At 38.8% G+C, this 26,698-nt stretch overlaps 1 protein-coding gene across 1 annotated transcript in view; it reads right to left on the reverse strand.

Annotated features, from left to right (window-relative positions):
- Window positions 1-8,638: 8,638 nt before the first annotated feature.
- Window positions 8,639-26,698, reverse strand: part of LOC126183294 (activator of 90 kDa heat shock protein ATPase homolog 1) — a 93,889-nt gene continuing 75,829 nt past the window's right edge. The window contains exons 5-10 of the mRNA XM_049925133.1: window positions 23,933-24,053; window positions 23,746-23,840; window positions 23,500-23,622; window positions 23,324-23,425; window positions 17,121-17,257; window positions 8,639-12,865 (exon numbers count right to left, since the gene is read on the reverse strand). Coding sequence (XP_049781090.1) covers window positions 12,778-12,865; window positions 17,121-17,257; window positions 23,324-23,425; window positions 23,500-23,622; window positions 23,746-23,840; window positions 23,933-24,053 — 666 coding nt within the window. The 3' untranslated portion in view covers window positions 8,639-12,777. The remainder of the gene's footprint in view (window positions 12,866-17,120; window positions 17,258-23,323; window positions 23,426-23,499; window positions 23,623-23,745; window positions 23,841-23,932; window positions 24,054-26,698) is intronic.

Consider the following 26,698-nt stretch of genomic DNA (forward strand, 5'->3'; position numbering starts at 1 on the left):
GGTCATTTGGAGGAAATTCAATTGCAGTGTATAGAATATTGTTTAAACAATTTAGACAATGTGTGGAATATTGTTTGTTTACTTATAGGAGTGTATGGAAAATTGTTTATTTATTTAGTTAAAGAATTTGTCAGGAATTGATTGTAGTGTATGAAATAGTGTTTAAACAATTTAGAAAATGCATGGAATATCGTTTGTTTAAACAAATTACGCAATTCAAGGCGGTTTTTGGAATATAGTTCATTTATTTAGTTAAAGAATTTGTTGGGAAATTGACTGAAGAGTATAAAATACTGTTTATTTAAACAATTTACAGGATACACTCATACTCATTAATTAAGGATAATTGCAGAATGTGTTGCCACACAACGTGGCACTACACAAAACGGGCGCTTATAGCATAGGCACATAGGAAACACACGCGACACAGATCTGTAAGTCCACGGCATTGATGATAAGTTGAGAAAACACATGTGCTACAAAACGCCACTGTTTCCTGCACATGTACCTCAACACCAATATGGGATATGATCACCATGCACATGTACACAGACCGCACAGTGGGGTGACATACTCTGGATCAGGTGGTCGAGCAGCTGCTGGTGTATAGCCTCCCATTCTTGCACCGCTGCCTGTCGGAGCTCCTGAAGTGTCATAGGGGTTTGAAGATGTGCAGCGATACGTCGACAGAGAGCATCCTAGACGTGCTCGATGGGGTTTAGGTCTGGAGAACAGGCAGGCCACTCCATTCGCCTGATATCTTCTGTTTCCAGGTACTCCTCCATGATGGCAGCTCGGTGCGGCCGTGCGTTATCATCCATCAGGAGGAAGGTGGGACCCACTGCACCCCTGAAAAGGCAGACATGCTGGTGCAAAATGACATCCTGATACACCTCACCTCTTACAGTTCCTCTGTCAAAGACATGTAGGGGTGTACGTGCACCAATCATAATCCCACCCCACACCATCAAACCACAACCTCCATACAGGTCCCTTTCAAGGACATTGAGGGGTTGGTTTATGGTTCCTGGTTCACGCCAGATGAAAATCCGGCGAGAATCACTGTTCAGACTATACCTGGACTCGTCCATGAACATAACCTGGGACCACTGTTCCAGTGACCATGTACTGTGTCCTTGACACCAGGCTTTACGGGCTCTCCTGTGACCAGGGGTCAGTGGAATACACCTTGCAGGTCTCTGGGCGAATAAACCATGTCACTTCAGTCGTCTGTGTGTCTGGAGACAACTGTTCCAGTGGTTGCAGTAAGGTCCTGAGGAAGGCTACCTGCAGTACTTCATGGCCATCTGCGCGCACTGATGGAGAGATTTCGGTATTCTTGTGGTGTACACTGTGGACTCCCTGCACTGTAGCGCCTGGATCCGTTTCCTATCTGCTGGAATCGTTGCCATAATCTTGAGATCACACTTTGTGGCACATGGAGGGCCCATGCTACGACCTGCTGTGTTTGACCAGCCTCCAGTCGCCCTAGTATTCTACCCCTCATAACGTCATCAATATGTCTTCTTTGAGCCATTTTCAACACACAGTCACCATTAGCACGTCTGATAACGACTGCACACTTACTCGCTGCACTGTACTCTGACATGTAGCAACACACCTCTGCATATGTGGACTGCTGTCAGCGCCACCGTGCGACGACCGCAGATCAAATGCACCACATGGTCATACCTCGAGGTGATTTAAACCCACAAACCACCGACCAGAGCGTTGTTTCACCATGTATCAGCATTATCCTTAATTTATGAGGATGAGCGTAGTTTATTTAAAAAACTTGTCAAGAAATCGATTCTGATCACGCTTGGAAATGCTGAGTAGGATTAGTTTATATCTCCTGCTGTAGTCACGGGTGTTAAGGCCCTTATTATTCATTTCCCTCACTTTTCGAAGCAGACTGGTATCTTAAGTACAGATGGGAAAATCTGAACAATTACATACCTGTAAGTTTATGACATATTTTGAAAACCTCCGTCACTTTCTGCAGATGGACAAATCACTAGAATCTCAGTGGCAAACTATTTTGTACAGATCGAGAAACATACAGCAGTCATATTGCACTGACAGTTAAATCCTGCAAAAGTGTTCTACAGACCATGAATGGAATGAAGTGCAGTATACTATCCGCCAATGGGGGTCTCCAACACGTATGTCTATCGTCAAGCCTCCGCAACGAAGGTCAAAACTGCCCAATGTCCTAATTACAGATCATGTTACTAAATACCACAGACCACATGTTGGCCTCCTCTGATCTTGAGGCTCACAAAAAAAGTATCAAGTGGTCGCATTCTGTTCATTGTAAAATTCCATTCTCACTTCCTGATGCTGTCTTTCTCCAGAGGCCAGTCTGTGGGATATGGTGGTCCTACAATACAGGCAATGAAACTTTACACTACTTTGATCACTGGCCACCTGCTCAAATGAATCAATACCTGTAGATTTAATAGGATCACCACATATGCTCGATGCCGGCATGCAGGCGGTGTTTGTTTTCGATTTATTGGAAGACAGAGATGAGATGTAAATCTTATAGAGTTCTCTGTCGGATGAAGTTAGTGAAGCTTTTACACACACATCAAAAAAAGTTTTGCATCACCTCGGTTCCGGATCCTGTACAGAAAATTGTAATAGATTTCAACATATCATTTCCGCCCTTTTTATTGCTGATGAAAGCCACACATTGCATGTTGTACCACCATACAGCGATACCTTCAGAGGCGGTGGTCCCAATTTGCTATACATACCAATACCTCTAAAACCCAGTAGTACATACTCTTGCATTGATGCATGCCTGTATTCATCATGGCATACTATCCACAAGTCCATCAAGGCACTGTTGGTCCAGATTGTCCCACTCCTCAACGGCAGTTCGGCATAGATCCCTCAGAGTGGTTGGTGGGTTATGTTGTCCATAAACAGCCCTTCTCAATCTATCCCAGGCATGTTTGATATGGTTCATGTCTGGAGAACATGCTGGCCACTCTATTCGACCGATGTCGTTATCGTGAAGGAAGTCATTCACAAGATGTGCACGATGGGGGCACCAATTGTCGTCCCTGAAGATGAATGCCTCACCAATACACTGCTGATACGGTTGCACTATCAGTCGGAGGATGGCATTCACGTACTGTACAGCCTTGATGGCGCTTTCCATGTACAGCACTGCATGGTGATGTGGTCGCAAAGATCCACCTCACCATGGACATCAGGAGTGAAGTTGCGCATCACGCAGCCTATTGCGCACAGTTTGAGCGGTAACACGATGCCCTGTGGCTGCACGAAAAGTGTTATTCAATATGGTGGAGTTGCTGTCAGGCTTCCTCTGAGCAATAATCCGTAGGTGGCGGTCATCCACTGCAATAGCACCCCTTGGGCAGCCTGAGCGAGGCAGCTCTGGGAACTGGGCTGATGCAAAACTTTGATGTGTGTCGTTCCTAATTTTTCGTGTTGGATGGTACAGAATAACGTTGATAGACTGTTTGGGTGATAGACGAGAATGGACCTTGAGGTTTGAACTGTCTTTTATACTACCTAGTGTTGCAGGAGCGAGGTTCATTTGGTGCTGACCTTACATGCGGTACATGGTTGGCAGAGCTATGACGAAATGTTCCTATTTCCATTGAGTAGTCAAACCACAGTCCTGTCGCATTAACTCAGCTCTCACTGTTTCTACACAAGCTGCAGGATGGGGTAGATATAGTGATCTCAAACTTCTACTCAGTTCCGACTTAAATTGGAATGGTCACATGTGCATGGCTGCAGGGATGGCGGGGCAGAGACTGAGGGGCAGTTACAAGATACAGAGTCCTGACAGCTTATTGCTATGGACTCGACCATGCTTTAAGGTCGTCGTGTTTAGTGCTTCTCAATTAATCACATGGGCTCTGCCTTGCAGTGGTATTTACTGTTTTCTCTATTCTATCACACAATTGAACCTTCCTCCCTCCTGAGTGTAGAGGAGAGAACCAATTTAGGAATCCTATAGTGCTTTTCAAAACCCCATCACGTTTCTGATAGTTGTATTGCGCGCACGGATGCGTTCGGGTATGGGTCTCTCTCCTGGCTTGTGCCGACAGGGACTACGCAGTAGAAGGCGAATGGTGCGTGCCTCGAGATTGCTACTTTGTGTGATCGGTAGGATTTTTTTTTTTTTTTTTTTTTTTTTTTTTCACCAGATATGTTTAGCGGAAGGTTGTGGTGGAGGAGTGTGTTTGTGATCTCAAATGCTGGAGCGTACAAGACCTCGAATATATTTAGCTCTACACTATGAGGTAGAAATTTAATTTCTTGATTTGCATAATGTTTGCGTGCGATACTTAAATGCTGAAAATACGTTTTATTATGAAGAAGAATCAGCATAAGATTGAGGTGAGTGTTTTAAGCGATCTGTTTGACTGGTGTAAATTGTTAAATGGACATGCAGTCTATGGCGCCTTGTCACGGTTTCGCACCACTGCCCCTTTCGGAGGTTAGAGTCCTCCCGCGGGAATAGTTTTTTTTTTGTGTGTGTGTGTGTGTGTGTGTGTGTGTGTGTGTGTGTGTGTGTGTGTGTGTGTGTTTTGTCCTTAGCATAAGTTAGTTTAAGTTAGATTAAGTGGTGTGTAGGCTTAGGGACCGATGACCTCAGCAATTTGGTCCCATAAGACCTAACCATAAATTTCCAAATTTTTTTTTTAACCAATTAATTTGAAATGGTAGTGCAAAATTACCTATTTCACTCTATTTTTGATATCGAAATTGTATCACCTCTCCTTTTGCCCCCAGCCTTAGCCAGTAGGAACATGTACACATCTTTCTCCATGTTTCTGGACATTGGTCCACACAGGCAATCAGGGAATGGCCTCTGTAGAAAGACAGAGTCAGGAATAGGTGGAATTAAATAGGTCTAGGTACCTCATCCGTCATGTCAGGCATATCTGAAAAAAAATTTGGTCTCCTTCAAATGTATAACATTGGATTATATGGTACCTCAATTTGAGGCAGCATTTTTTGAGGGTGGGGGGGGGAGCATCTTTTTCTTTGTAATTTTTTAATAACCCTAAGCATGTTCAAAAATATTCAAAATTTGTTTAGAAAGTGTGCTGCATTACCTGATATAAAAAAAAAGATCTGTGAAACACACACATTATAAACAGTGCCTGAAAGAAATAGGTGTTGATTTTTACACAACATTGAGCCGGAAAAGTACCCTGTATCCTTAAACAATATTTCATACACTGCAATCAATTTCCTGACAAATTCTTTAACTAAATTATATTTCATGCACTGCAATTAATAAACAAACAATATTCCACACAATGTCTAAATTGTTTAAACAATCATCCGGGCTGTCCGGTAGACTGACCCTCGTTGTCAGTCCACCAGGTGGATTCGATCTGGGGCCTGTGCACCTACCGAAGTCCAGGAAGCAGCGCATTAGCGCTCTTGGCTACCCTGGCAGGTATGAGACAGGATGACTGACTGCTATTAAATGGTCTATTTTATGCTGTCACCCCTAGAGGTCAGAGTAGAACAGTTAACTGTGTTTTGTTTTACCGCGCAGCGAGTTTCAAGTTGAGACAATGTGTTTTTGCAATAGTGATATGCATATATGCAGATGGCCGTAGTATCACGTACATAAGGAATAAAAGGGCAGTGCATTGGCAGAGCTGCAGTTCACACTCAGGTAATTCATGTGAAATGGTTTCCGACGTGATTATGGCTGAACTATGGGATTTAACAGACTGAATGCAGAATGGTAGTTGGGCCAAGGACACATGGGGCATTCCATTTTGGAAATCATTTGTGAATTCAATATTCTGAGATCCACTGTGTCATGAGTGTGCCGAGAATAGCCAAATTTCGGGCATTATCTCTAACCATAGACAATGCAGTGGTCGCCGGCCTTCACAAAGACAGAGCAACAGCATTTGCGAAGCGATGTTAGTGGTAACAGACAACCAACACTGCATGAAGTAACTGCAGAAATCAATATGGGACCTTCAAAGAATGTATGTTAGGGCAGTGCGGCCAAATGTGGAGCTAACGGGCTATGGTAGCAGTTGACCAACGTGAGTACATTCGCTAACAGCACAACATCGCTTGTGGCTCCTATCCAGGGCTCATGACCACATCAACTGGACCGTTGATACGGTACTGTGCAAGCTAGTTGTGGCTCCAAAATGATGGTGAATGTGTTTATATGGAATGGACTGGCTTCTTTAGTCCAGCTGAACTGGTCATTGACTGGAAATTGTTATGTTCGGCTACTTTGAGACTGTCTGCAGCCATTCATGCATGGACTTCATGTTCCCAAACGATGGAATTTTTATGGATGATAATGTGCTATGTCAGAACATTCTCAGCAATTCAGGTGAATAATTTGGCCATTCAGGTTGCCCGACATGAATCCCATCGAATATTTATGGAACATAATCGAGGGGTCGGTTCATGCACAAACTCCTGCTCTGGCAACACTTTCGCAATTATGGATGCCCACAGAGGCAGCATGGCTCAAAATTTCTGCACAGAACAACGACTTGCCAAGTCCATGACATATCAAATTGCTGCACCACACCAGGCAAAAGGAGGTCCAACACGATGTTAGGAGGTACCTCACTGTATAAGCAAACACATGGATTGGCACAGCTGTCGCCAGGTGATAAGCCAGCAATGGCTAGAACTTTTCTTCCCCTTCTGTGCGCTGTAATGAGGTCTAGTTTTCCTACGATATAGGCTTCCAGTGAGCAAAAACTAACTTCATGGGGAAATTATTCCATCACCTTTTCAATCATCTTTTGTCTACTGTCTGTGTTTTAAGTCTTAGTTTTTCTGTGACAATTTGAGACAATGCACTTACTCACTTGACTATTATATTATAGTGCTTAATCTTTAAGTAATTGTGAGTCAGTGATTAAAGTTTTGTAAGGAGGATGGCCCAGGTTCAAGTCTACTTGTATTTCGTGAAGAGTTTAAGTGTTAATGAAGATTTTGAGGCGTCTAAAGGTTCCCTCTCTCATCTATTGTATACGTCTGTCATTTGATGATATTAGGCTATTTGCATCACTCAGCTTTGTTGTAGAATTTTGATGTTATTTCCCATGTAGATCTCTAGTGTTGACAAGGATTTTGTTTTGCCTTTCAAAAGAATGCATTACTTTTTTTTTACAATGCTACCTTTTGCAAGCTTACTTTGAGTGTTTCATTTTGTTGTTAAATCCAGAATGTGCAAAACCTCTTTGCTGTGTCTATTCTGTTAGTCTTACTGATCAATGGACCGTTACATTTTGAACTTTCATCCAATTTTTTAAACTGATGTTCCACTCCTCTGTAGAGGAGCTAATTCCATTGTCAGTTTGGAAACATTTATTTGCGTTATTTCCACTCTAGGCACCACTCTTAAGGGTTAAAAGCAGTTTTGCATTTTTAATTCTTACGTCCAGTGAACAGACCATTTCCCTTCAGTCTAAAATTTTCCTAGCCATGCCCAGTGAAATTAATATGAACTTTTTCCTTAAGTATGTGTTTTACGCAGCATACAAGTATGTAGTCCAAATTACAGTACTTTTCGTTTTGAAGCGTCTGTTGTGGTTTTTATGAGGACAACAAGTTCCTAAAATAGGTGGCCAGCATTTTTGGAACCTTATATGTGCGGAAAGTCAACACAGAGATGCACTCTGTCATCCTATTTCTGTTTCAAATTTAAAACAAGTACTTTACCAAGAATTTTAACTAAGCTGTCTTAAAACTAGTTTTTTGCCATACAAAAGTTAAGATTGTTTCATATATAAACTTTGGTGTCACTCTGTGCCGATTGTTATTGGTGTTTACCCTGTCACACAGGGTTGTCTTACTCTGTTTTTAAGCGTACTTAGCGTCATACTGCTGGAACCCATCACCTGCTCTGCTTAAAAGACATACTTAGCTCACTTTATTTTCCCTCTCCTACAGCATTCCTGCATCTTCACTCTTCTCCCCCTGCACTCTGCGGCACCTACTCCTCAGCTCAGGTATAATCTGGTTTCTTGACTGAAAATGAATTTATGCAATTTTTCTTTCCACTATTAAGTACACTGGTTTTCCACTTCCAGGTCATTTTCCACTTTTATCTTGTGGAGATTTACCTTCTTTCAAGGAATTGCACACATGCATTATTCACTCAATGCAGACACCAAAAACACTTTGGAAGGCAGTTTAACAAATCTGAAACCTACCTTCAGAGCCTGATAATCACTGAACATACCACTGTCCTTTTGATTTCTTCCTCTCAACTTTCTTATTGTTACTGGTTGGTATAGATGACTTTAATATGTCAGCATTAACACACCATTGTCATGGCAATGAATTCATTAACATTACAATTTTAGAATGTTAATGCATTTATTGCCATGACAAGGGTGTGTTGTGTTATCATTTCATCCTCATCATCAGCCACAAGTCACCCAATGTGATGCCGACTGAAATGAGACTTGCACTTGGCACCTGAACCCAAATGGGGCCTCCCGGCCATCAATGCCATATGATCATATCATTTCATTTCATAATTTTAGATTTACCCCATAAGGTAGAAACAAAAATTGCATACAGAACGATAAACTTTTTAAAACAGCATGCCTGAGACTAAAATAAAATACACAAGTCATTTAATTCTAAATTCGACATTTTACTACCCTAAATTCTACAGAAAAGGCATAAACAAAGAATTTTAATACCACATTCAGTAATAAACGGGAAGGGGGTGGGAGAGCAGGTAGCAATGTGTCAATATCTAAAACATAATTGAACATGTATGTTCTGGCTTTCAAAACTTTCACATTTTGGACGACTGATGTTTTAGATCTTCTTCATAAATCAACACCCTGTATCATTTACAAATCAACAAGTTATGATTCACCCACATCTTTTTCTCCAGCAGTTTATTTCATTTACCGCATGTATCTGTATTAAATTACCTTACAGGTATTATTACAGGTTTTCAAGTTTTGTACAATTTGTGAAACGTTCAATGTTTGCATTCCTTTGCCCATGATCATTTTTGCATCTTAAGGAAATTCCTTCAAGTTAGCGTCATTGGCTAGGACATGGAAGATACTTTGAGACATTAATACAAAACTACTGTAGATATTGTGGCAAAACAATATACACTGTATAGTGTTTGAGGAACATCTTATCACTTACCAACATTTTACTGACTTAAGTACTTGCAAATGGAACGTTATCACCAGCAGCAAGGCAGCAAACATAACATTACACAACAGAAATAATCTATACTTCATTCATCATAAGAATAAATCTGATGTAAACAGACACAAATGCGACAATTTGTCAGCAGCCGTAGCTCTCTTACACCAGCGTTGTTCACTCTTCGAAGTAGGTCCAACTTGTGTATTAGAAATCTTATTACTATGCCACTGTAAAAGAAACTAAGACATTCTGATGTATTAACAGCCATGGATGTTTTTTTCTGAATTGCACTTTAGCTATGCAATTTTTACTTCAAAAATCAGGTACAGTCACAGTATCTGTAAGCACTACTTGTGCTCTGGTTGTATCGTCGTTCGTATGTACCGTGGAAATGGGCTACACTGCTTCTTGCTTCATAGTGAAATGTGTATGAAACACCATTAATGGCTAGAAACTAGTAGCTCTTAATGTTTTTCACAAGATTACAGAGAAAATCCAGCCGACGTTTTTTGTGAAAAACTATGTAATAAATATAAGGGAGAGTAATTTATGTGTGGTGTATTCAGTAGCGTCATAGCTGGCAGCAGATCAAAACCTGTTGTGGTCTACAACTTTTTCTTCAGTTTGAATACCTAAATCATTTAAATATGAAATTCATCAAATATAGGGTAATTAACTCATCCTTAACCATCATTTTTTCAAGAAAAATGCACGTCTTTTATTTTCTAATTACTAAGGACCAGAAAAATTTGCATTTTACGATAAATGCAAAATAGATGTGAACTCTGCCTCAAAATGTGAAAACACAAAATTATGTAATCAACTGTTTCATAGTGAAATGAAACCACATGAGCTATTTATCAGAGATACTTCGAAATAGTTTTATTTTCTGCATATAATACGGGCAATGTAAGCAGTTACTGGCATTTTAAATCATCTGGCTAAGCCCAATTTGGGAAGGTAATGAGCGCAAGAACGTACTTGCAAAATGAAGTGTATGAACTCACTCAATGTTCTGATGGCATGCCAATTGTGGGCGGTTGAATGGTCTGTTTAAGGCACGTCGCGTAATGCAATGTAGTACTCAGTGATGGGACCTAGCATTTTACAAGAAAGAAACGTACACATTTGTTACCTATAGCTCGAAAGACAGTATAATGCGGACAGTTTTAACGTGGCAAATTAGGTGGCGGATGTTTTTAACTGTAGTTGCATCTAATACCACTAGAGATTGGGCCTGAACTACATCGTTAACAATACTCTGCTCACTTCAACAATCCATTGCACGATAGCCGTCCCCAAATGCTTTGTGTTGAGTGTTGCTCATCGTTTTCTTTTCTTCTTTTGAAATAGGTGAAGTGACTAATCCTGGTCCATCAGGTCTTCCAATTACAACCTTTACAACACCAGAAGAGATTGGGCCATCCCTATGACAATGTGCCAGTTCTGTTGGAGGCTGCTGCCCAGTGAAATGGAGGCGGGGCTTGTTTCCCAGCACCAGCACTCCCTATTTGGTGAGCAACATTGTGTTCAGTTCACGCTTGCGGCCATCTGTGACTATAGCCTATAACTCCTGCCCACTGCACTATAGCGACTGGGAAACAAAATCTATAACTTTTTTGATGGCACTGGAATTCTTCCCCTAATGCTAAAATCGAGTTGCTGTTCTTTCAGTTCTATTTCTAAGCTAAGTATTTGCCAGTTCTAGCTGTGGGATTGTCAAGCAGGACTATGAAAGCCCATAAAAGGTCAAAATTAGTAATCTGCAGATTTTTCGATCTTCAAATTGGGCAGGAAAAGACAAATAAGGTCCTGAAACAACTTATCTCAGAGATGCATTCATGTAACTGGTGGGAAAATGGTGCTGCTTTTCAACAGAACAGCCAGTTTTGAAAGCTTAAATACACTCAAACGAAGAAAGCAAAGTTCATTTCAGAAGAAAAAGGTGCAAGTTTTTGCAAAAACAGACATTCCAGTCAAAAAGTCCCCAATCAGCACTTTTTTCAATAATAGTTTTAAAGAACTAATAATTTGTCTTCATTCATGTAGCACAACAGCCTTTTAAATTTGTGCCTCTAATCATTTACAAATAAAGAAAACAGTTGCAAATCTCGACAAAAATATATGCGAATTTTGCAAAACATAGGTGCTACATTTTCTGGTCCCTACTAATTACATAGCACATGCAAAATTCTTGTTTTCATTGCAAATGCACAATCTTAATTATCGATATTTTATGAAAGTTTTTTAAATATTGTTGAAGTAAAAAAAATCAATTTTTTTTTAGAAAAATGAAAAACCAGATATTCTTTGTTTGAATATGCCCATTGTTTTGTAGGACAGATGTGGTCTCTCACAAGCCAGAGTGATAAGCATCATTGAAACATGGAAAACAGCAATTTTCATATCAACTACCACACTGTACAAATGCTGCATTTTAACCGTTGTCAACTTAACACTGCAATCTGGGCTAAATAGAATTGATCTGGAGTTCAGTTAAAGGATTTGTTGTGAAAAATAAGGTATTTAAGCTGCCAAACGTACTAGAATTAATTGACGAAGCTACCTGACACGTTGCTGCCAAATGATGGCAAAATGCAGAACAGAACATCATAGAAGAGTAGGAGGACATGGGGACTTTTTGGTGGCCTGAGATTCTGTTGCTGATCACCTGATCATCAATGTAGCAGTACTGTATTCCTTGGAGTTTGATATGGAGGGAGTTCTAGATTATCAGGCAACTGACAGTAATACCTTCAGTGGCTTCAATATTTAACTACACCGTTAACTCCCAGCAGAACGCTTTTACACCACACATAGCTCAAGGAGAAAAATTACCCTTGTTAAAGTAAGGAAATTTCATCACTCTTGTTTTTAATTACAATTCTATGTTTGCTAAGATCGTGAGCATCAGATCACCTAAGATGCGTATTGCTCGAGTTTTACCATTATTTCCTTCTGTTTTAAAATTAAATGACATTCAAACCTACATCGTTCTCTGCTCATCTCTTTTTACATCTTTACTGCAACTGTTCACATCACTGCAGGTTAGTCAGACCAGGTGGCTGGGCAGTGCTGTCCATGTTAAATGTGCCAGTAAAGCTGTTGTCACGTATTATCACCGAGTCGATGTATGCGTAACACGCAGCACATAATGTATCCTCATTATTGTACTCTACTGTACTTTAGACAGCTTGGCTTCAATTCCACGTGAAACGAAATCCAATGAAGTTCCACCAAATGTGGAAGAATACATAGTGTATTGTCTACATGAGGTTTATTCTTATGATGAATGTCGTATAGTACAATTAAACACACAACAGTACGTTTTGAAAACATTTGTTTTCTTCTCGTAGAAGGCTGCAACCTACAAGCCAACCAGTCCAAATACAAATACTAATAATGTCCTCAAGCAACAATAACTTAACACACTCGCAATAGTTTCATATAAATTGTAGCGCAACACAACAGGGCACCATTTATTATTGCTCACAAGATTTAACACACAACTGATGAGTCTCTAAAGATTAAATAATAAAAAAAAGAATGCATGAATGGTCAGTTCCTCCTGCAAACTTTGTGATTAATATCCACCAGTCACACGAAGAATGCTCCAAATCCAAATGTTTTCCTCATAGCATCCCAGTAGTACCGATTCCAGTTTTCTTTAGTAGTATCCATTTCACTGAAAACAAAATAGTAACATTAATTCAGCCACCAAAGTGACTTAACTTTTACAGCTAAGTTCTTTTATTATAGTAACTAGAACCAAAGTTATTACTAGAAATGAGAAGGTAGATACGAAACTATTTAAAACATACTTTGTACCACACAATAGGCAATTAATTCTTGTGCAACATGTTATTTTCAGGAATCCCTTTAACTAAAGTAGAATATTTGAAGGAAAAAAAATGAATTTTACTCTTCAATACTTGGGGATTTATTAACCATGAATGGTATGAAGCAAGAAGTGAATATACAGTGAAGTGACTGAAGACCAATTATAAAGTACTTTTATTGTTTGTAAGGTTTCATTATTTGAGCAGTCTCACATATACCCAAAATCACACATTTCAAAACCAAAAGTTTTATCTACTTAAACCAGTTCACACTTTCATATCTGCAATACCTTCAGTTACAGAAGATTTTGGTTCAATAGTGGGAGAAGTGTTGCATAGACAGCCCATATTTCATTTCAGTCTTCTTGTCATAAAAATAAACAAAGTACGTGAAATCAAATTAACACTGCTTTCAAAGTTGCCAAATTTTAAAATCTTTTTGTTGGGAATGAAAAACCTTGAAGGCAGAGGAGCCCTTCTGTCAGTGTCACTGCTTCCACTGCAAAAATGCAAATTCTAGTCTCAGAAAATGGGCTGGAATTTACACCACAATCTCACAAACCATGAAGCTAAAGATTATATAGTCAAAACAAAATAAGCCTGAAAGAAGTAGAGGACCATGTGGTATAATCTAATTGGATTGGATTGATGGAGTTGAAGCGATCAAACTATCATGTTATGAGTCCATTCATTCTTTAGTCATCAAGCCAGGAAGAGTCCTCAGAGAGAAAGGACACCCAAGACAAATCCTGATGAAACTGACTGATCAAGATTCAATAATACCAAAAGGTAGAAGAAAGAAGAAGTTAGAGAGAGGTAAAAGGGTGAATTTGGGCAAGTTGCTCCGCCCAGAAAGCAGGTTGAAAACCTCAGGGCATGTTATGCAATGGGAGAGACACCCTCTGCATCCAACCATCTTCTCCCTCCATTAGCACAAGAAAGCTAGCAACGCAGACAAGTTCATAAAATCTCAACAAGGAGAACAATGGGGATGAGGCATTTAACCAATGGCAGATGTAAAAGAATAAGAAGAATAATTAAGATGAGCAGGAGCCGGGCTGCAGCACCAAGCAAGAGCAGCCATGGGCACTACTCCTGCCAGAAAAGAAGGATAAAAAGGCAGAAAGGCACAAAAAGTGGAATGTTCGCCACATTCGGCACCCTTCCCTGCACAAACCGCACTTCTGTAAAATTTCGAAGAGGAATGGTAGGTCAAATTCAGCAAAGGAGAAAATGTAGTGAAGGATTGAAGTGCTGTACGAAATAAGTGAATGTCCAAAATCATAAACCATCCAAAGGAGTGTCCGAGGGGAACAAATTGTAGTAGGAGAATGAACATGCAGCTCAAAAGGGAAGTAGTGCTGCATGGGGCAGAGTCCTGTGACAGCCAAGCAATTGCTCATAAAAAAGATATGTGAATCCCATGGAAGGGGAGGGGAGTTATTATCAGAAATGAATAGTGTTAGTGGGGGGGGGGGGGGAAGAGAGAGAGAGAGAGAGAGAGAGAGAGAGAGAGAGAGAGAGAGGGGGGGGGGGGGGGGGGGGGACCTGAACAACACTTTAAGGATATTCTCAGTAAACAGAAAATAAGAAAGAGCACACTGAAGACAATAGCATGTACCACACATTTATAAAAGCTCTGGTTATGTTCACCGTGTCGTAGTAGTAGTAGCAGCAGCACACTTTGAGAAAACTGTAATTCTTTCATAAGAAATGCCCCATGTGCCAATACATCATTGCACATCACAGTTATATGCATATGTTCAAGAACTATGACGCTTTCAACAAAGCATTCCATTTTAATGGATGTAACCCACAAAGGCAGGAGCACATCACCATCTTGTGATGGTTGAACACCTCTAGCCTTTTTCTTCAAGCTTACAATTATATTGTCTCATTCACCAGTCATTTCTTCTGAATACATTTTTTAGATATTTGAGCTTGCTATTCAGGTAGGATTTGCTGGACATTACTGTAGTTCCACGTATCAACATATTTGAAACTGCTCTCTGCTGGAGTGGATGACAAGAGCTCTGCACAACTACATGTTTAGACTGAGTATACTTTCAAACAAGATGGGAGTGTGTACACACAGTATAACCCCACTTTTATGTTCCCAGAATTAACATTTTACCGCTGTTTACAACATTTTTTATCGGTCCCGTCAAATTTCCTCTGCCCACAATGTTAATTTGCATCTGATTTTGCATCAAAATATTTATAATTTTCCCGCGATTTATGCATTACGAAAAAATGTTTGTGGAGAAAATATGATGCTGGTATAATGTTGGTCGTCCAGTAGTGTTTATAAACATTAAAGGGTTAAGTTTCTTGACATCAGGGTACTCTATTCAGAGGATTTGAACAGGTAAACGAGTAAACTTTGTAACAATTTGTGCCGTATCTCCGGCCACTGCCAAGCTCTAGGTGGCTGATGGGAGTAGCTAGGTTCGTTCGAATCAAGATATCATGACCAATCAACCATTTTCAAACTGTCTCCACTGCGCAAATGCACTTTCGTGATAATTGTGATCATCGTGACACATTTGTCGAACCATATTTAGCGCATTTTGGCATATGGCCACGTGGAGCGGTAGTTGACACTGTCATTCGCTTTGTGTTGCTCAAATGTTTTTAGTGTAAACACATTGCCAGTTACGTATTGTATTCATGCTGAGCAAAATGTGTTTCGAGAATTTATTCTCATTGTCAAGTGCAGTATTTACGTATGTATTTTTTGTGATGTTACACAAACAATCAATTCTGTGTGTGTGTGTGTGTGTGTGTGTGTGTGTGTGTGTGTGTGTGTGTGTGTGTGTGTGTGTGTGTGGTCTTCTCTGTAACTGATGAGGCACAGTACCTGATAACCTCAAAAAGGTGAGTACAGTGCAAGAGATGCAGAACAACACGTATTCAAACACTATACAAAATACTTTTTTACATATTTGCACTTGACAATGAGAAAAATTCTCGAAACGCGTCGTGCTAAGCATGAAAAAATACGTAACTAGTGCAGTATTTCATTATTTAAATAATGAATGACAGCTGCAGGCTTTCCAAAAGCACTGATTATGACGTTTGAAATTAAGTCAAATGTTTCCACTTCCCAGACAGTTATCAATTCCAGTTACATCAGCGGTTTTTATTAGCTAACAAACCTTTATTGGATAGATCAGAATGAGATTTTCACTCTGCAGCGGAGTGTGCGCTGATATGAAACTTCCTGGCAGATTAAAACTGTGTGCCCGACCGAGACTCGAACTCGGGACCTTTGCCTTTCGCGGGCAAGTGCTCTTTATTGGATGATTTAAAAAAAAGTCCCTGACATGTCTTTTGATGACTTATGTACATATATCATACATAAAGTGCAAGGGGGGGTATCATATACACAACTTTTACAGCTTAACACTATTTCCCGCATTTTACACCAATTTTTAAGTCTCTTGAAAAGTGTATAAGTGGTGTTTCACTGTATATTCCTTCACCACAGATCACGATAATCTTGTGTAACATATGTCAGCTCATTAGTCTCTACAAGACATCGTCATTATGTAATTCAGCTGATTACTGAGGATACAACACTGCCCACAGCCAGCATCTGAGTACGACAATGGAAAATGCTTACGGTATCATTTCGATCTAATGTGACAACAATATAAACATTTTAGGCACAAAAAATATTCATATAATGGAAACATTTTGTGAAATCAAACTGACAGAAAGAGGCATCACCTCGACAATTTGTAACAGTGATGGACCATATTACCGTTTCTAATCAGAATAAATGATTGACAGAGTTGTTAAAATGCACCAGAAGGCATTTTAATTATGTCAAAATGAACACAGCAACTATACTGGGATATTAGTGGCAAAATCTAAATTGAGTACCATTCAAGCACTGTTACTAAAGATGTCAAGCGAAGACCGATATAACATGTCAAATGCTGCAGGATAATTCTGTAGACTACCTTTTGGTAGAATAGACACCCTACAAGAAATAAAAACCACCAAGTTACTTTATATGGTGGCAGAATAACCGCCACCGCCACCACCACCACCAATAATAATAATAATAATAATAATAATAATAATAATAATAACCTTTCTGGCACATCCTTCTGTACCAGTTTCACCTCCGTACAGTCCGATAGCTCCTCTATGTCCATTGTGACGTCTGAGAAATGACCATCGGGCCATCCCTTGAACCTCCATTTCTGACAGATCTTAGCATTAGGAACCTGTGAACACACATCAGTTCCATAAAATAATATGGCATAATGGCAATGCAACTGTTTCCTTTGCATTGCACCTGTATTAGCCTGCACAAAAATGTTTCATTAAAATTATTTTCTTAACAAATGCAGTAGAAGTACAACAATCTGAAAATTAACACAAGACGAATAATATTTAGTTACACATTCACTGCACTAATGCCACCCTCCAACTGCCAAATTATGTCTGGAAATTAGCAGCACTGCAAGTGAGTGTATGTTAAATTTCATTTTATTTAACAATGATTTGCCCGGAAGTCTAATGTGTTAGTACAATTATCACAAAAATTTAGTTGTACAACAAAGCAATGCTTGACCAGACAAAGCTTTAAATATGCTATTTTATTACAAACAGTACTAGCACACGAGCATTTGAAAATATCAGTACAGTAACACATGTATGACAACTATATAATGATTGCATGGCTCATTCATGAACACATTGGCAGTTAGGGAAGGAGGATGGGGGAAGTGGGGGGGGGGGGGGGGGCGTACATGAAACTTTATGAAAAAATATTTTGTAAGCTCACAATTGCAGTATCATACATGGACTGTTTAAACAGCAATTTGAAACTGGATTCCCTATTTTTCAAGCATTAAAGCTTTATGGGAAGAGACTTTAAAATATTGTTATCTGCAAACTTGTCATTGGTGTAAAAGAGGTGTTAATTCTTTGTGAATGTCATTCACGTGTCCGTGGTGTGTCGTGGACATTTGCACTGCTTCCATAGAGAGTAGGGTTAATTATAAATTGTGTATTGTGAAGCAGTGTTAACTATTCCAAACTGATTAAATTTGTGAAAGTGAGAAATTCCCCAACAAATAATTACCAACATATAATGGACCGTACATAAACAAAATGATGTCTTGTAGACTTCTGGTTACCAATGCAACCAAGTAGTCAAAGGCCAAAATCAGCAAAGTTCAGTTCTAGCAATGTGTGAAGAATATGATGTTCCAGTTTGCAATCCTAAGAATTAGTGAAGACCCAGATCATGCAATATTTGTTGGAGGTGACTAATCCAAGAAGTGTAGACTGGGCCACCTATGGATTCACTGCAGGTGGTACAGCCATTGTTGTGAAGTACTTAAACAGATTTTCCAAAAATTGTCTTTAACCACTAGTTAGACAACCCTTACCCAATGAAAATATTTTAGACCTTGTAGCTATGAACAGACCTTACCTTAACAGTGTCAGTATAGAAAAAGGGGTTAGTGATTGTGATGATATACTGACAATTTTTACTAGTTAATAAATCCATTAAGAAGGCTAGGAGGGTATTTATGCTAGAAAATGCAGATATGCAGTAGTTAACATTCCACTTAGACAATGAATTGACATCATTTAATTCGAATATGACAGATGTAGAGGAATTATGGGCAAAGTTTAAACTGATTTTAAATTGTGCTTTGGAGATGTATGCGCCAAGTAAATGGCTTAATGATGGAAAAGACTTACTCTGGTGTAATAATGCTGAGGAAGCAGCGAGTGTTGAGCTCTCAGTTAAAAAATGAATGCGCAGCTGTCAACTGGCAAAGCATGCTAATACAGAGATTTATTGACAGATGTTCTCCCCTCTTGTGAATGGAAAAGGAAAGGACATTACTAGTAGGGTACATGGTACCCTCCACCATACACCATACGGTAGCCTGCAGAGTATGTATGTAGATGAACTTAGTACTTGATAAGTCTTTCTATTCCGCAGAAGAATTTCTATTATTGTAATGTATAGAAGGTGGTGGGTAGGAATTACTAATTCACACCACCTGTAGTCATATTTATAAAGTTGTGATGTCTGTGTAATATGAGGCATTCTATGTCATTACAATTTATCATGCAAAATTATCCATAGTACACAAAATAAACTACTTTCTTAATACCTTGCTAAACTCTGAAGAGTCTGAATCGTGATTACAATTTTGGACCAAACATCAATATCTCTAGTCAGACTCGTGCAAACCAAAGTGAACCAAACATACACATCACTAGACACTCTCATAGGAACCAAAATCAGGCCAAACATAAGCATCACGAATCTAACTCGTGAGATAAACACTTGTCAGTTACAATCGCGGATTAATTCTTAGCATTACATTACAAGAACTGGTTTCAGTTTGTTAAATCCACATTACAAATCAAGTGTACTAGTGGTTTTGTACTATGGTTTTTGAAGAAAAATTTAATAAATCCTTACAGAATGTTAAGAGAGGAGCACTTACATGGTCAGTGATGTTTAATCCAGTGACATGATTGTAGAAAATAAGAAGCATGCAAAACCTTTGTTATAGTCAACAGTAGGGAAGAGGAAAATTGGATACCTAAATCCTGTATATTGTGGATCTGGCAGTAAGCAAAACCCACATAAATCATTTGGAAATATTCTGAGACTCTTGGCATAGAAGTATCCATTTCAAATTACTGAACTGAACACACAGGATTATTAGAACCATTTTCTGTTCTGTTTGATGACAAAATTTTGGGAAATACTAATTACAGAAACAAATCATTTTACCTGTCATGTAATAGACAACAAATGGAAAAAACAGAAAGTGGATGACACTTGGTACCCAGTTACCTTCAACAAAATAAAGGCTTACCATGCACTGTGCATTTTGATGAAGTCATAAAAACCAAATATCTGAATGTATTGGTCTAAAGGCCCTGTAGTAGAAATGTTGTATTTTAAAAAGTTCATGACTTACATTTTTGCAAAAAACAAAACAGCTGACATTACTGACTGGCATCGAAAGACAGGACTTGAGACAGGACTTGTCGACCTTTGGAATGAGAAATTTACCCACTACATGAAAATGACAGTATAGACGAATTCTTGATGAAATAGTAAGAATATTTGGCAAACAAACAATTTAGTCCATCAAAATTTGCAATATTTGGGTTAAAAATTTATCAACTACATGAGGCAAGTACCAGCTTTTGTTGTGGTTTCAGATTACATAGTGGCTAAGACAAAACTGATTGGAATAGGTGCGCCTCAGATAATACTGTCATGGACTTGTCAAAATCAAAACTGAATAAGGGATATACTTATTTTGTTGACAATTAGTACTCCTCCTCAAAACGCTTTTTGAAGTTGGACCAGGGAAACAATGTTATTGAGACAGCATGTAGCAATTGGCAAAATATGCCAAACAAATATTAAAGAAAGGTGAATTTTTATGGAGAAGTTATAATAATAATAATTTGCTGCCTTTGAGACAGAGAGAAGTGTGACATTTGTACGATATCAATGAAATAGTAAAGCAGAGAAATGGTGGAAAACATATCAAAGAGTTTAGAACAGCAAGGGAGCCCAAACACGTCCTTTAATACAATGAGGAAATGGGTGAAATTGAATGTTAAAATCAGATGTTTACCTCTTTTCCAATCACGAGAAAAATACTCAAAGCATATTTTTTTTATTTTTATTTTTTTTAATGTCTGATGTGGCTCTGTTCAAGTATGTACATTATCATTAAAACAACAGTCAAATAAGGAAACACCTCTACTGATGTTTAAGAGTTTTAGGTATTTTCCTATTAGAAATTCATACCAGGGGAACATTTCTTCCTGTAATTAAATTTTTTATCTACTTTTTGGCATCTTGTTATTACGTTCCTCCTGAAGAAGTCATACATGAAGAACCCCAAGAATATTATAGTCTATTAAAGTACTGTTTATATATAAAAATTTGTATTTATGTTTATATTTTGAGACCTAAGTGTGAGTGTGTGTGTGTGTGTGTGTGTGTGTGTGTGTGTGTGTACGTCACCGGTATCTGTATGTCTGCTTGTATTGCAACTGTCTCGCCAGTCACTCCGGCCCATTTCACATGTGTAATCTCCAACAGCTTAAGCGTGGATTTCGTCTAATTAAATAGAATAGCAAGGGATTGACGGTGTCACTTAATTCCTCTGGGTATTTACTGTAGCTGCCAAATTTTTCAGACACCGTGTTAATGTCATCAGCAGACATAGTAATTTTATACTCCACTGTGGGCAGGTCATTAGCACAAATCAGAAACATTCAAGAGATCCAAAATACAACACGAGGGGACCTCAATGAGTAACTCTTCAATATAAAACAATAGATACAATTTGCAGTTTATTGCTTCTGACATTACTTCCTGCTTCCTCTTTGTGATTTAAGTGTTCAGTGCGTTACCTAAAGAACAACTGATACCATAAAAATATTGGTGACTAACATCTTGTCAAAAAGTTCATAGCAGACAGAGCACAAGCTGGGATAAAATAAGACCAGAGCAAGAACCTGACTGAGCCCTTTTGAAAGAAAAAATATTCTGGCATTTGCCTTCACTTTAACATACATCCACTGTCTCAGAGAGCGTATCTGCTCAATGATACTGAGTAACTGTTTCATTAAGATTTATGCACTCTTCTGTTTACCATTCATTTCAATATTATTAATATTAAGGGTGATATTGGAGGCCATCAGAAAACTACATCAGTCTCACTCCTGAACACATTTCATGTAACTTCGATTTTGTATTCTTAATTTCGTTCAACAAAGAAAGCTCTTATATAATTTAAATCACTTTGTTTAGAATTTTATACCTGTGTTTGTATATGTTAACTCTGTCTGGGTTATTTCAAGCTTTTGATTCAATATACCATAGAATATTTTGGTGCCTACTGTAATCCACAGTTTCTTTAGCTGATATTTAGAGAACACTCTGTAGATTCTTTTTGCAAGTAAGTCTTCAAAACTGAATGTAATTTTATTACTCAATGTGATGAATTTAGAATTGGAATAATATTCTAAGTGAACAGGCTCCCCGTCTGATAGCTAAGGGGACTGCTTGTCTCACACGCTCAACGTTGTTCGGTGTTCTGACCAATGTTGGATGTCCTTTAGCCTCTTGTTTTAATGTTGAATCAGTTGATCTGAAGTTTTTGACCCCAAACTTAATCATGTTACGGGATGGAATTTGTCCCCTGCTACTCACATGACAATGTCTGCGAAACTGTGTGACAACAATATAACTGCCACTTTTGAAATATGTCTCATTGATGAACACACGATGCTCACTGGACCACTTCTCTAAGGCAACAAACTGCCTTGAGCAACCTTCACAACACCGTGCTTCCCATCACCCTCGTCCATGTGACTGCCTACTGTGCATGAATGAAAACTCTGGTATTTCTGCTGCTCACAGTACACGACACACACAAGCCTTCCCCGAGAATCAGTCTACTTATTAATGACAACAATGTCAATATCCCCCAGAAGTTCCCGAGACTGGCCTAAATGTAGACAGAAGCAAGAAAGGGACTTTAAATTAAATATATAGATATTTATTCTTTTCTAAGGTTTCAATGAGTTTTGTACACACTGTCTAGTAACTTGACACTTGCCCACCACCTCACTCAAATACTATCTTTAATGGCAGTAATACTGTTTATTTCATATTTATCTAAACAGGCACCACCACCACCACCACCACCACCACCACCAAGGGTGAGGAAATCCAGAACTGTCCCATGGGCACAGACACCAACAAGCACCCATCAAGCTCATTCATCGATAGGCACACATAGTACAGGCTTCCTGCTAAGCATCCCTGTCACAAGGTTTCTGCACATGCGTGACATTCTTGGCTGACTGTAAGCAAATCAGCAGTTTGCCTACTACTGCCCGTAGGCATCCAGCTGCCCATGTGTAAGCACCCTAGCTGGAACAGCACGATTTAGGGCATGACCTGTTTACAAATTGCAATGAAAATTATTTTGATATGAGGGAAGCATTCAGTTATCTACACATTCTAGTAAAAATGTCATACTTCAAGTAGTTTCCCAAGTAAGGAAGTGTGACATTTCAGAATGAGCCATAATACAGGTAAACTATTGTAACACAGTTGGTCTATACAAACCTATATAGGCAAAAATTTAAATTTAATTATGAAGGACCAAAACATTACAGTTGATACGCAGGAATTCTGTCTTACATCAACATAGAAACCTCTTGTAATATTGGTAGAATAATATTAACAGACATTTATTTTCAAACAATCTTACCAACTCCAAAAATTCTCCATGTATGTTTCCACCAAAGAGCTCGAATTTTCCACCAGGTTTCACTTCCATCACAACAGGACCATTGGTGAAAGCCTGTACTAGCTGTAACAATTAAAAAATGTCAGAACAGCAGAGTATATATTTTACTTCAAAGCTAACCAATGGTAGATTTTTACCTCAATACTTGTGAGAGCATTGTAAACTTCTTCCTTCCTGCACTGGAGCTTCACAGACATTGTCAAAGTAGTTGTGCTCAGTTTCTTTGATGACCCTTCTTTGCTTGGACTGTCCATTTGAACCTGAAAATTATTAGATAGATTCGACCACATTACAGTACTGAAACTGTATTTTAATTTTTTTATATTTACTGCAAATTATATTTACCACAAATAAATCTAGAGAAAACAAAAAAACCACAGTACCTTGCTTTTGAAACCAGCAGTTAAGCTAGCAAGGCTGTCTTGTTTTGTTGCTTGCTCATCCTCTTTCTTTGGCAGTATCATGCCCTTAGCAAATTCTGTAGAAATTTAAAGGACTATAAGTTTGAACATTTATTTTATAAATATGTGATACAAAACTCGTTATACAATACTGATAACACAGTCTTACCTTCCCTTAATGCTTTTATATATTTTGCCAACTGACTTCGAATAACATCCCTTGCATCTTTGGCGATAATTTCTTTCAGTCTGTCAGCCTCCACACTGTGAGTTTTTACACTGAAGTCCACCTGTAAGTTTAACAGTGAACTACAATGTTAACCAAGTCTGGGATGATAATTCACATTAATTGCTGGCCAACATTTAAAGTGCCACAGACTAATGCCAGGACTTTTAATTAAATGTCTACAACACTAGTGCACTTTCAGTTACAAAATAGTTGTTTAAAATAATAATTGTCATGTGGAAAGAAGCACAAAATTCTGAGAACCAGCTGAAAAATGACAAGTACATTTAAATTTAAAACAAGAACCTATTTCTGCCTGAAATAATATTTAGTCATTAAAGGAGCTCTCTTTAGAGTAGTGAGAAATGGCATGTGGAGCATCACATGCCTGCACAAACGCAGAACTGCTTACATGCAAATCCAGGTGGGTCGTGGGACATTTGAGTCAGTTAAGACTTTGGCAGTACCATATATATAATGAGACGGATAAAACTGTCAAGTTCTAGCGAAGTGACACATTTCTTTAGCTGTACAGCATGTATGTTCAAAGCGATACCACATAAATGGCATACAGCAGGTGAGACAGTTTGAGACTCAGCACTCATTCACTTGCCAATCTCTGTAATCAATAGTGAAGTTGGACTGAATGGGAGGGAAGGGGGGAGGGGGGGGGGGTTGTATATAGATAGGTGCTATAACTGACAAAACCAAGTATAACAGCAGTGTCTGACTGAAAACAGTGGAGTAGGAGGAAAATTATTGTTTACCAGTACTGTTCAATGGAAATGATTCTAGCATCCAACTGACAGGCAAATTGAGAAAATATCTATCTTCCCACAAATTAATGGCTTAAGTGGTTGGAAAGCAAATTACACAGTTTGGTGGATGTGGATGAAACAGATTAAGAAACTATTTAAGCTCATACTGGACACCATGTTCTTGCTGCCTGTGAGGGATAGTTTCAATTTCACAAAGGCATAACAAAAATTGCAGCTCATGACAGCACCTCCAGAGTGCAGACTGATTATGAAAAAGTCTTTTCAAAGGCAAGGGCTTTGGAAGTGTTGTGTAATGATTGGTTTAAACTAAAAAGGGGACTTAATGACCAAGCCGTGATCCAAGTAAGAAATTATATTTTCACACAAGAGGTGGTTTCCTTCAACTATCTTAAGCAGCCTAGAGAGTAAATAAAATGACACACATAATAAGACTACAAAATTATTTATTTATCCATGTGAAAAGCATCCGACTTCAGTACACAAGATAAGACTACAGAATGATAGCAAATGACACTAAGGTTGTGTCCAAATGTAGATGGAGATGGGGATGGGGATGGGGAAAAGCATGATTGTGTGTGTTGTGAATGTGTTGGAAGTTCACATGATCCAAATAACTCACGCTGATTTTCATGACCAAAAATCTCTCAAACAGTATTAAAATATTTTCCTGGCACACTGAAACTATGTGCCAGACCAGAACTCAAACCAGGGTCCTTTTCCTTTCACAGGCAACTGCACTACTAACTGATCTATCCAAGGAGGACTCCAGACCTGCCCCCATAGCCTTACTTTCATCAGTTCGACTTCTGCCACTTTCCGAAAGGCAAAGGCCACATTTGAGTCCCAGGTCTGTACACTGTTACAATATGCCAGGAAAGTGCCAAATTAGGGCATATTCTGTTCCAAAGTGAAAATTCATTATTGAATATTAAAATAAATGGATGTGAAAGTTAAAACTGTGGAGTGAACTGGGATTCAAACTCTTGACACCTGCCTTTCAGAGCAGTGCACCACCAGTTTCATCATTTGAGCACATTTCCCAGACCAACTGAAAACTTCACCATTTCCCAGGCTCCTCCCATTTAATTCAGAACTCTGTAGTGACTTTTCCACAGTGCTGTGACTAGGGCTACGAGCAAGGCTACAGTGCAGGGTTTTGGCTCACCCACAACTCAGGGTTGTTGCTAACAATTATTGTAATGTGAATAATTTCTGTACTTGTATGTGAAAGTCTTAGCTTTCAGATCTTCATTCCATAACAATTCACTTTGTGTACATTTGTGTTAATAAAAGTAGTGTGCTGACTGATTTAATTTTTGACACAATGTTGCATTCGAATATGCACATTAAATCCATTTCATTTCTTTCCAGTTGAGTGTTGTCTGTGTTTTTGCACAGGAAGTGTAAAAAAAAAACCGAAATCATGGCTTAGATTTCACAGAAGCACCATCTTCATTGAGGGCTTTGTCTTGCAATGTGTGGCAAGTTGTTGGCACAACAACAACTAATCAGTCCTTCCGCTCCCTGTATTTTACCCCTGCCACCTTTACAATTTGAAAGAGTATTCCGGTCAACATTGTCAAAAACATTCTCTAAGCCTGCAAATGCTATAAATGTAGGTTTGCCTTTCCTTAACCTGTCTTAATGTGACTCATATTGTCAGCATTGCCTTGTGTGTTCCTACATTTCTCCGAAATCCAAACTGATCTTTCTCAAAGTTGGCTTCTAGCAGTTTTTCCATTCTTCAGAAAACAATTTGTGTTGTTGTACATGATTTATTAAACTGATAGTCTGTGCCAGATGGACGAGTTTCGTCATGGCTAGCTGTCCCGAGGCTAACGATAGTTCTCACAGAAAGCTGTATACTCCTGGGGCCTTGTTTTGGCTTAGTACCTCCAATGCTGTCAAATTATTCTCTCTGTATCTTACC

The sequence above is a fragment of the Schistocerca cancellata genome, chromosome 4, assembly GCF_023864275.1.
Source record: "Schistocerca cancellata isolate TAMUIC-IGC-003103 chromosome 4, iqSchCanc2.1, whole genome shotgun sequence".
NCBI lineage: Eukaryota > Metazoa > Arthropoda > Insecta > Orthoptera > Acrididae > Schistocerca > Schistocerca cancellata.